The 12740-nt window shown below is 33.4% G+C and overlaps 1 protein-coding gene across 1 annotated transcript in view; it reads left to right on the top strand.

Moving 5' to 3' along the window:
• The first annotated feature begins 418 nt into the window (after nucleotides 1-418).
• LOC129973007 (glyoxylate/hydroxypyruvate reductase A-like) overlaps nucleotides 419-12740 on the top strand; it is a 36706-nt gene continuing 24384 nt past the window's right edge. Inside the window, exon 1 of the mRNA XM_056087349.1 lies at nucleotides 419-558. Coding sequence (XP_055943324.1) covers nucleotides 510-558 — 49 coding nt within the window. The 5' untranslated portion in view covers nucleotides 419-509. The remainder of the gene's footprint in view (nucleotides 559-12740) is intronic.

Raw genomic sequence — 12740 nt, 5'->3', positions numbered from 1 at the left:
GATTCGTCGTGATTTGCCGAGTGACTGATGGTTGCACTGATTATTGGGATGATCAGGGGCCAGTGGCATCAGTTAAAAATTGAACACAATGTGGTGTTGACATTCTACAGGGCCAAATTCTGCAAAAAGAAGCTAGAATGTTCATTTCAAAACTTTTTTTTTTCTTTTGAAATTTTGATTCATTAACATGATGTGAAATTTTCTGAATTTGACCGAAGTAATTTCCGAAAATGTCATCCACTTTTTTTTATATTGATAATTGACAATTTTTTATTGTATACGAAGACTTAGAAAAATGTTCTAATGGTAAAAAAATTCGTTCATGTGTTTTCGAAGAATCTTTATGTTTCAAATTTTCCTGAGTCTAAGAAACATATTTTGGGATTTATGCTTGGCTGAATATCTGTCAGATTCATGACTTCAAAATAATGAGGGCTAAAAAGATGATGAAATGTGTGTATTCCTCTCAAATCGTTGGATGAAATCCATTCCCAAGAAATTATTCTAATATGACCAAAGAGCAAAATTTGTTCAGAACTTCGCCAGAAATATTGAGAAGTAAACATTCCGTTATTTTCCAATCTTTAGAACCGATTAGGCTAAAACTTGTTCAATAAATGTATCTTAATCTGTTATATTATGTTATGAAATTTTAATGTTTTCTCTTAACTGGAAGAAAATTCGTGAAAAGGAAAAATTCGATTAGAACACAGAGACATTTGTGGAGATACATTCTTTGCTCTATTTGTATCTATAAGAGAAAATAAGCTGAAATTTTTATCATGTATGTATTTCTATCTTCCGTGTCATCTTATTAAACATTTAAAACGTTTCCTTCAAAATGGAGGGATTTTTAACGAAAAGAAGTCTAAATTCATTCAGAACACTGCGAGATGCATTGAAAAATTGCTAACTTAAAATCTCTAATTTCGAGTAATCTGAACTTGTATAGTAGTTATAACACAGGGTGTTAAACAGTGCGGGTTTTTTTTTCTTTGATTGGTATGCTTGAATCCCGCTTGAATCACAACATATTTTACTACTTTTTTGCTTTTAAATTTTAAATTTTGTGGAATTTCACAAAACTTAATAATCTATTTTTAAAAGAATGATGCATTACTAGATAGGGAAAAAGTCGGGAATTCCAGCTAGACTCTGGTATACTGCATGTGGTGGGTGGATGAAAATTTGTTCTTTGTCAAGTTCCAAAGTCAAACTGGAAAATTTGTTCTTTGTCAATGTCAAAATGGGATAAGTGATACTGGTTAGAGAATATGAAGAGATTGTTTAGTCATGCTTTTAAATCACGCTACAAAGCACTGTTTTTTGTTTTTTGCTGGTGTTGTTGCTTTTTTTCACGTAAATTTCTTTCAGAATTCTGTAACTATATTTTCCAATCTACGATTCCGAAGCGACTGATTTTTTTAATAAGTAAATCTTAACCTTCCATATTGTTCTATCAAGTTATTTTAATTTTCCCTTATTAGGATATTAACGAAAAAACCCAATTTCGTTCAGAATAGTGTCAAAGCTATCGAAAAATAAATCTTTTTTCTATCTTGGATTCCATGAGACTGAATCGTCTGAAATTTCATGAATCAACATTTTAAAATCACTTTAAATCCTCTCCAACATCATCCTTTTAAACAGTTGAAACGTTTTATTTTCAGAATGGAAAAATTTCAACGGAAAGCTAAAACAAGACGAGATATTTGGAAAAATATTTTTGCTCTCTTTAAATCTATTAAAGCTTGTTTCGTACGTGTATCTTCACCAATGTAACAAACTACTTGACATTTTCTTTAGAATAGAAAAATATTAAAGAAAAGGCTACATTTGGTCAGTAAAGCGCGAGATGTACAGAAAAATCAACATTTCATGGGATCCCCCCCCCCCAGTCTATAAGTTCGATACAGTTTAAATTTGTTAAATGTGTACATCTTAACTTCCTGTTCTATACGATCTGGATATTGTAACATTCTCGAAAAAGTCAATTTCGACCAGAACATGGCGAGATCTGCGAAATATACACCCTTTGCTATCTTCAGTCCATAAAAGCGAAATGGTGGGACATCGATTATACTTGTAATTTCGTTTCCTATATCATTTTATTAAGCAGCCAGGACGTTGTTATTTTTTATTTTTAAATTGAATGATATTACCAAAGGGTGCAGTTTGATCAGAACATCGCCAAATATATGGAAAAATCCCCATTTTGTTATTTTCCAATCTTTATTTCCGATTAAGCTGAAACTTGTTCAATGCATATTTCTTAATTTCTTATTTTCTCCTACCGAGCTATTTTAAAATTTTAAATAAAAGTGACAGAAATTTTTAAAATAATAAGGCCAAATTCATTTAGAACATGATAAGATTTGTTTAAAAATACACCTTTTGTTTTCTTTGAATTTATATGAGAAAATAGGTTCGGTACATATTTTTTGATTGATTTTGAATCACACTACATAGGCTAAAATTTCAATTACGTATGTATCTTAATTTTTCCATATTAAACAGAACGGTTTCTTTAAAATGTAAATATTTAAAAATAAACGCCAAATTTCGGTCATGCATCGAAAAATAAATCTTCCTTTGATTTGAAATCTTTGAACTAAAATAGGTTGAATCTAAATAGTGATTAGAACATTGGGTGACAATAAAACCTTTTCAGTCATCCCGCTGGAATCTCTAAATTTTTTTACTATTTTTCCCCATAAATATAACATTATTTGATTTTCCACAACATTTAGTAATTTATTTACGGAAGACTATTTCTAACTCAGTAATTTCAGCAAAAATATCGGGAATTCCAATACCAGAAAACTGACATTAACACCTTCAATTGAAACTATGTCCTTGGTCAAACTTTTATGTCTGATTCGGATAAGTAATCAAAGGCTAAATTTATTTCTTTTTCTCTTTGATGTACGACTGTTGTATTCTCCTCTACTTATGGATGGTCAGCAGACTTTGGGGTACGTATTGATAATTAGAGCACTGGTAGTGATTTTTTAATCATGATTTTCAACACGCAAAATGCATGTTCACCCCTCATTTCGCATAAAATTCTAAGCTAAACTATAACTCTCTTTCTATACGAATTAACTAAACTTAAAGATTCTCTAACTGAACTTGTCTTTTGCAATTCCGAGTAGACTATTCATTGTTTAATATGTATCTTAAGCTGGAAAGGAATTAGTAAAAAGGCCAAATTCAATTAGAACACACTGATATGTCTTGGAAAAACATTCCTTCTGCTCTCTTTGAATCGATGTCAGTAATTAGACCAAATCTTCATTCTTAGCAATATTTTAATTCAATCTCCCGTATTATCTTATTAAGCAATTAGAACCTTTCTTTGCTTGAAAATGGAATATTAACAGGAAGATCAAATTTGATCAATATGTTGAAAGATTTATGGGAACAATCAACATTTCATTATCTTGCAACTTCTAAGTCCGAAACTTGTCAAATCAGGATTGTCATGCCACCGGGAAAACACAGGGAATTTAAAAATGCAGAGAAATTTGAAAATTTTCTTAAAAACATGGAAAATACAGAGAATTTTAAATTCTGATAAACTTAAATTTCTGATTTTTTTTTCTCGTCCAAATTATGCTTATCTCTAAAGATTGCAAGAATCGTTATCACAGCTTCAAAAAACGAAACAATATTATTCGTGATTATGTAATGTGAAGACTCACTACTTTCCTCTCTCGTCTCTCTCTTTTTTTTTTTTTTTTTTTTGTGGGAATCATTCTAGTTTTGATTTTGAGACAGTTGTTCTTTTCCCATGAGATTCCTGAATTACAGCAAATGATCATGCGCCAAATATCTGCAATTCCACGAAAGAATAGAATGTATTTCTCTTGCGGGATTCTGTGCGGTGGTGTTTTGTCTTCCATATTTGAATTTATTGAATGGTTTATTTATTATTTGAGAAACTGTGAGCTTATTCAAAGTAGATTAGAGAATGTTTTAAAATCAGTGAACTGCTGAAAATGCGTATGCAATACAATAAATAATAATACACAAAATAAATTTTTCGTTTTGAAAAAAGAAAATAAGCCTAAATAATACGAGAAAAAACGCACTTGTCCTAACAAAAGAGATAAACATATATGACTACGTGCCAGTTCAAAAGAGTCGTCATTGATGCTAATCTTAGTATCTAAAAGGAATTGAACGTCAAACCCAGAAGCGTCAGATTTAAGGTCCGAAAATATACTGATTTCAAACTTTTTAGTTCATTTAAAGTTGAAATTTTATGGGCATTAAAACTTGTTACGTAACTTTCTTCCTTTAGGGCATGCAATGATATATCGGAAATATTTTCACATATGCTCACTGAAAGTGAAACAGCTAACAAATGTATGTTAGGCCATACAAGAATGTTGTACCTTATTTGTTACATATTAGGTTCATTAGCTCCATGAAACGAATGGCTGAAAAATCTGCAGAAATGGATGCACAAATACTTAAATTGGAAAAAAAAAGGAATTTTTTTTTTAAAAAAATGCTTTTTAATGTTTTTTGTTAAATGATCCTTAAATGATTTGTAACATAATAATAAAAATGTTTTGTGCTTTATTTCACCCGTGTTCTTAATTTTGTACGACTTGCAATTAAAGAGCATTAGAGGTAATATATCTCCCCCCCCCCTTAATATATAAATTTTGTCTTGCTAAATTCTAGATAATAATTTTCTTTCTGTATGTAAATATAAACTTGCTTTTAATATGCTATTATTTCAAATAACTTTAAATTGCCCTTCCTTTCTTTCTTTTTCCATTCCTTTAAACCATATTCCATTATAAATAGCCCATGAGTGCTATCCGCACATTTTCTTCCAGAGATGTATTGAAATATCAAACTTTCGCTGTATTTCAGTAATTTCAGTCTAAAAGTTTCATTAAGCTGAAACTCGTAAGATATGTGTAACTCATTCTCTTATATTTTACTATCAATAATATTTTCTTTAAACTGGAAGGAATTAGCGAAAAGGTTCAATTAGATCAGAATGCTGGGAGATATTCGAGAAAAAAAACATATCTTGCCATCTAAATTCTTGAGTAGACTGATTCTGCGTAATAGATAAAAATCAAAGTGTGAATGTAAATATTTTAGTCTTTCTCGCTCAAATCAAGAGTATTTTTACTTTTCTGGCCCTTAAATATAAAGTTATTTGAGGTTTCAGAAAATTTAATAATCCAATTTTATTGAATGTCTATAAATCACTAATTGTGGAGAAAGAGTTTAAAATTCCAATTCCCTTCTAACAGATTCATATATTCATATTCATATATAGCATTAAATTGCACCCATGTTCAAACTCCGATCGGATAAGTGATTAAAGAGTGGATTTAACTGTATCCGTGTGACGGTTGATCTTTGTTCGAGTACTTAGCTGAGTGGCTCTGGAAACCAAGCAACGATATAAAAAAAATCACTGACCGATCTGCGCAACTTCTCAGTCTAAATTTTTAAAAGAATGGTTTTCGATAGAATTACTCCGAATTTAATATCTAAACTAAATTCTAGCTATTCTAGTTTCGTTCCAAGCAACTCTAATAGCTCAAATTGCCGAACAATACTGCTGCGATATTTATAAAGTATGTCTTCGAGATATTGCCCAGGATTTAGAATGTAGAAAAATATAAAAATATTACAAAATATCTTGTATTTATATAGAAAGACAGTCAACCCCTTCATTTAATCAGGAACCATGAAATTATTGCAACTTTAAACTTGAAGGAATTTGTCATCTTAATTCAATGAGATATAGAGAATGCATATGAATCAGTCTGATTAGATAGTTTCATTTTCAAGTTATTAACCTGAGAGATTACAAACTAAATCTTTGAATTAATAATCGAACGCAACTTCTGTCTGAATTGGTCTGGAAAATTTTCCTGAAATCCGTATTATTTTCAGAGTGTTGCAACAAGGCAGTCACTTCAGGCATTTTTTTACGTATAAGCTTTGCTTTACATTTTGTGTGTCTGATAATTTGAAAGTATGTCTTTGAGTGTTTCAGTCTTAATTTATTGATGATACATTCTCGAACATTCGAATATGCAACATCTCATCTACAAATTACAAATCACCGGGCAACATATTCAGAAATGATGCGAAATGTGGCACCATTCAATTTCCTCAGAATACTAGATAAATTTCTTTAATAGAAAATGGCATCCAATAGATCCCTTTAATCTAAACATAAAAGTGTCAGTATCTTATTTTAAATTTTTACTAAATATGATCCCCTAGCATTTCTTTTCTCAGTCTCCAAGCAAAAGTCTTAAAACCTTTGGACGCATTTAGACGCACTGCAAAAAGCACTTGAAAGCAGCATTTTTTCATTTCGTAGAAAAGAGTTCGGCTATCAAGGAGTTTTTCTAATTTCATGGAAAACTGAATTTAACAAATTTGAAATGTTACATCACTCTGTTCTCGGATTGGATTGGATTGTGAGGTTTAGTGGCGCAAGAGCTTACCTGACCATACTGCGCCAGACCTATGGTTAAAATATTAAATCCTTGTCTTATATAAAAATATGTAAAAGTGGAAACCAATTGATAAAATTACATTGCAATGTCTCTTAAAATTATGAACATGGTGTAAAAAATGGCATTAAGAGGAAATATTAAATAAGATGAAAAAAACCAATTGCTTTTAAAAATTTTAAAAGACTTTTGTGGGAACGTTCCCCCACTAGCATTTACATGTCCACTGTTGAAGCATGAAAAAATCTTAAATGGTGATGTTTAAAATCAGGACATTCGACCAAAAGGTAATGAACGGTTAAAATCATTTTGCATCTCGTGCAGAATGGAGCTCGATCGCCGAATAAAAGATGTTTATATGTAAGACGTGTGTGGCCAATGCGGAGTCTAGATAATTTAATGTCTAGCTCTAGCATAGGCAAACAAGGCCAGAAAAAAACAAAAGGTTTTATCACGTGAAGTTTGTTATTAATTTGATTGTTCCATGATTCCTGTCAGAGTGAGTAAAAATGACGTTGGATTGCATTTTTTGCATCACTGAATGGGACGTCTCTCTGTAGAAGCAAATACGAACTCTTTGCATCATTATCCCGAGTTCATTACCAGTGATTCCGACACTCTGTGCTCGGATTTACCGAGGCGAATCCCGATCTCAATACTTTAAACATTATCTTATTTCATATTAGGTGTCATCTTCTTGATACCAAAATTTTAGTACGTATGTCTCCCCAGTGTTACTTCCTTCCCCTGCTCAAATAAGAGATACTTAAATGAAATAAATTTGCTTGTAAAACAAGGTTCGCTTATTAAAAAAACCAACTCTTTATAATTTACTTAAACATGATAATTTTTGAATGTTTTATATATAGTGAAAGTTGGAATGGAAAATTTTTCAACAGTGATTTTTTTTTATTTGTGTGTGGAGTCAATTTCGTTTTCTTTTAGTGTTTTTTTATTTACTTTTCTTTTTTTGTATAATATTTACTTATACAGTGGAACTCACTTGACGAGTAGAATTCGTTTCCGAATTTAACTTGAAATGTGAAACACTCGTTAAAAGAAAATATATATTTTTTTGTCCCCCTTAGGAATCTCTGTAAATCGCATTCCCTTCCAAAAAATGTACTCAATTTCAGAATAATGTAATTTATTACTTATAAAATGTGCTTTTTTTTCGAGAAGATTATCTGAATTGTCATTTGCATTCGACTACACTTCAAAATATGGTGAAAATGAGGCTTTATTGTTAAACGAATTGGTAAAACGCATAGATACTACGCATTAAGATGGTGCTTTTAGACGTATGATGCAATAATTTCCCATGCTTTCAGTATCACTCTTATTTCGCTGAAAGTTTTTGCTCTGTTGAGTATTATTTCTTCTTCTGCTGACCATCTTTGCTGTGAAGAGGATGAAGCCCCATAAGTTTTTCGGTAGTTCTGGCTATATTCTTTCACCATCTCATCTATATCACTGCTACCCTACTCTAGTCCCATAATTTTGTTCAGAGAACAGTCTCGTCGATTAAGATTCCACAAGCATTATCTCAAACACGTCGGAATCGTGTTCGGCAACACTATCCGGTCAAAATTTCTTCCATGTAAATATAAGGATTCTCTTCAAACGAGCTCTCAACACTAATACAGGACAATCCAGTTTGTGATGTTAAGGTATTTCCTCGCCACTCGTTTTACGAAACGTCATTCCTTAAACGAGTCACATTTTAATCTTTTTTTAAATTTGTTATGCGAATCATTCATCATCAAAGGTTCTCGTTAAGTAAGGTTGACTGCATTCCTTTAAATTAATAAAGAACAAAATAGACTATTTTCTTAAAGATCAAACTTTTTCTTTTTTTTTTCGATCAGGATGAAGAGTCAAAATCAAGATATCTATAAATATTCCCGAACTGTCTGATCTAATTCACATCAGCTAAAACATATACAAATGTATAATAAATGTATCTAATGTATAATTAGTTATATCAATTTTTAACTACAGAATTCCCTGTATTGCCTTCCCATTCCATGTTTTTCTTCTGAAGGACAATTTTAGAGCAGGTCGCTTTGGCATCCTCGGGCGAGATCTAGTTACAGATGTTAGGAGAAGTTAAGGATAGTTTTAACTAAAAAGTCAACCTGTTTGTTTTCAGTAAGATTTTCACATGGGCTGTGATGAATATCAGCTCCAATGAGGAGCAAAGCTTTAAGGCATTAAATATATTCTGGCCAGAAAAAGATAACTTGGAAGTGGAAGTTGAAGCCTCTCAATGAGGTCAAATTGGACAAACTGTCCGTCAAGATAATATAATTCTAATTTTCTTGGATAAATTCATAACAGCCAGAACTATGTGAAAGCCAGAACTCCCCTGAAAACACAAAATTTTTGTGCGTCAGTCCCCTTGTGATATATTCGAGAAACAGTTGAAAGCCGCAATCACAATTGAGTTTTCATTCTTGGATGCACCTGTGACCAAAAAAATCCCATCAGGGAGAAGTAATGATTTGTACTAGGCATACATAAAATTAATGGCGATCGGATTCAAATTTCTTTGTTGGAAACTCAAGTCACGAGTCCTGATAACGAAATGTTTGCAATCATTCCATCTCACCGGAACCACAATCGGGATGATTTGATATAGGGGCAGGTTTCCTAAACTGGAATAATCTTCCAATGTGTCCCCACATTGGAGTCTTTGGACTATCCGATAAGAGATAATAGATTTAACCTCAATCTTAATTTAATCTCGATACAGTTGGGAATTCATTGGGTAAGACACTATAAATAGCACTCATAAAAGTTATAAAAAGTAAAGGGGAAAACGCTTCCTTGAGGGACGCTCCTTTCAAGCTAGAATAGTGGACACACCTCTCCATATCACAGATGTTTTCCGGTCTTGTAAGAAATAAGAGATCTACAGGGCAAGACTACCCTTAAAGCCAGGATTGTAATAACTTGGACATTAAAACGTCATGCCAAATGTTTTCGTACGTAGCTTTAATATTAAAAAAAATGAAACGCATGATTTTCTTCTGAGCTCTGGCTGTCAAACTATTATTAAGCAGGGCCGTAGATAGGCTATTAAAGTCTTTGCACTGGAGGAATCCGGCATGAAACGGAGGAAAAAAATTCCAAATAAAAACGTAGAAATCTATCCAAAATAATTAGTTCGAAATTTTTTCCCAAGACAGATGCCAACCCTATGGATCTATAGAATATGATCTCTGATGAATTTCTCTCTAGATTTAAGATAGGAATTATCTTCGCTATTCTCCCGTTTTCTGGGACAATTCATGTTGGTCCATAGGTTATTGAACAAATCTAATATTTTATAAGCGTTTTCGTCGGAAAGACAAGACAACATTTTCTTAATGATCTAATCCATGCCAGGGGATTCGTTTCTGGTTTTGACTAAGCATTTTGAAATTCCCTATAAGTGAAAGGACGGTTCAAAATCTTATATCCAGAAGTCTCAGAAACATTTGCAGAAAAGTCTAAAGTATGTCAGTACATCTAAAGTAAAAGGCAGTCCCCACTTAATTAATCTAGTCGCTATTATATTTGCCTGAGCAGTTGGCGCTGTCAGAGGAGAAAATACCAGAGGAGAGAACAAGAATGGATATGCAAGGAGACATATTTTTGTTAAGTAAAGCTTTTACGAAGCGGAATGCCTGGTTGGGAAGAAGCAACTTCTTCGTATGTTTTCTCCCCAAAATTGCCTTTCTTACTCTTGTTGTACATTCTAAAAATAGCAGCCATTTCTTTATATGCAGTCCAATTCGCATGAGTGCTATGATTTCGCCTTTCTTAGTAACATCTTTTAAGCGCCTTCAAGAAATTGCATTTTGCGTCCCGCCGGGGGGGGGGGTGAGAGTGATCCTAGAGAAAGAGTCAGATGATAAATTTGCACTTTCCTGAAAAATTTGAGAAAATTCATTGAGGAAAAGATTATACCTTGACAATATAGAAAAGCATTATCCTTCTTTGAGAATTGGCCCCAGTTTATATATTTCATTGTTTGAAGAAACTTTGTACCAAAATTTCAGAGGGAGCTGAAAATTGGATCATGATCGCTATTAAATATATCATGGGAGATCTCTATACTAATCTTACTGATTATACCTGCGGAATTGATACACAAATTTAATAAAGACGGGGCTTGAGTCCCCTGGTATCTAGGGAAATAGTGCATGTTTCGCAGACACATATGTTTGGTGCTAATCCAACCAGCACCAAGTTTGCATCTGAAGATGAATGATATAACTCCTGAGTGTCGGGTGATGTGTACTAAAATCCGCTGGCATCCTGGCATAGGGGTAGCGCGTCTTCCACCTAATCTGGGCGTCCCGGGTTCGAGTCCCGATTTGGACATGGTTGTTCTCCTGTGTTCTATCTGTGAGGTGTGTGAATGTGCCCTCCTGTAAAAAGGGGTTGTGCAAACTAATGAGTGTTGCGTGAGTAGTCAAGTCGTACTCTTGGCCCTAGTTGGCTCTACGATAAAAACAAGAGGCGCTCCCCCTTAGGCTTAAATCGGCTGTCTTCGAACAGCGGGCTTGGCCGTAGCAAGCGCCATACGAAACAACAACAATATTAAAATCCACTAGCAACACGAAAGCTGAAGAAATCTGCGAGTACAGAATAGTCCAATCAATTGGCTCCTAATTTGCCTCCAAGAGAGAAAAGACAAATAACCATGAGAGGGAATTCGGAATTTGAGCCAATCCGTATTTTCACCAAGACTTCACCTTCTGAAGGGGGAAGAGTTAGGGAGATCAGCTGAGCTGATCTCCCTAAACAATCCATCATCCAGTAAACAATCCTAAACAATCCTGTCATAGTGCAGTAAACAATCCATCTCTAACAGAGTTTTACCTTTCAACACGGGATATTTTTTTTAGAGAAAAGGCAGCAGAAGTATTGAGCCATAATTAGACACTGGGCAGAAGATAAAGTGGGTTCCTGCAGCCAAGGGATCTTATTTTTATTTCATAAGACGTTCCACTGAACCAACTGCATAAAAAGAACTACCCGATATCCAAGATATCCTCCGCAACACTGAAGTAAAAAATGTGTTTAAATCCTATAACTAATTCTTATTCATGCTTAGGTTTATTTCTGTAACGATAAATAAATTTAAACATTAAAACACACCTAAGTGACTCGTTTGATATCAGAAAGTTGGAATTTGCACATGCGATGATGACGGATACCAAAGGGTGGGAATATCTCTCCCTTCTGCTTTAAATGTTTCGTGGATTTTTTTTTTTGTCATAGATGGTGATACGGTTCAAGTAGAATAACATTCTTTAAATGTAAATCAACAGGTGTATGTGTGCGTGTGTGTGGGGGGGGGGGGGGGGGAAGGAATATTGACTTGGCATTTTTGTTTGTTTGTTTTTGATTTTAAAAAATTTTAAAGTATTCTTGCCGGCAAGTCAGAATGCAGAAATAGAGAAGATGCCTATTGTCACGAGATAAAAAGAAAATTTCAATCCTTCTACTATTTTCATCCAAATTAGAGCTATGAAGATCAAAGACAGAGCAAAAAAAGGGCAATTAATAAGAGGTTTCTGATGAGTTGAATGAAAATTGTCATAGTATAAAAATGTTTCCCCTGTCTTTATATTTATTAATTCTAAAAATTTAATATTTAATCATATCAGCATAATGTACAGACAAAAATATATGTAATGCAAACAAAATTAATTAAAAATACTTATTTGATTTTAAAACACGCATCCTTTAATTGCTGTTCATGAGCAAGTTTCATATCTTTTTGCAATTAATTTTAAAGGATTTTTCAATTTAACCCTCAAGTTAAATTTGGATTGAGATCACAGATAATCAGACTGATAATGTAATCAGGAAGTAAAAGTATTCTTTCCCGTTCTCTTGGCCCTAGTTGGCTCTACGATAAAAACAAGAGGCGCTCCCCCTTAGGCTTAAATCGGCTGTCTTCGAACAGCGGGCTTGGCCGTAGCAAGCGCCATACGAAACAACAACAATATTAAAATCCACTAGCAACACGAAAGCTGAAGAAATCTGAGAGTACAGAATAGTCCAATCAATTGGCTCCTAATTTGCCTCCAAGAGAGAAAAGACAAATAACCATGAGAGGGAATTCGGAATTTGAGCCAATCCGTATTTTCACCAAGACTTCACCTTCTGAAGGGGGAAGAGTTAGGGAGATCAGCTGAGCTGATCTCCCTAAACAATCCATCATAGTGCAGTAAA

This window comes from Argiope bruennichi, chromosome 6 (genome assembly GCF_947563725.1).
Source record: "Argiope bruennichi chromosome 6, qqArgBrue1.1, whole genome shotgun sequence".
NCBI classification, from domain to species: domain Eukaryota; kingdom Metazoa; phylum Arthropoda; class Arachnida; order Araneae; family Araneidae; genus Argiope; species Argiope bruennichi.
This window is presented reverse-complemented; position numbering and strand designations above follow the sequence as displayed.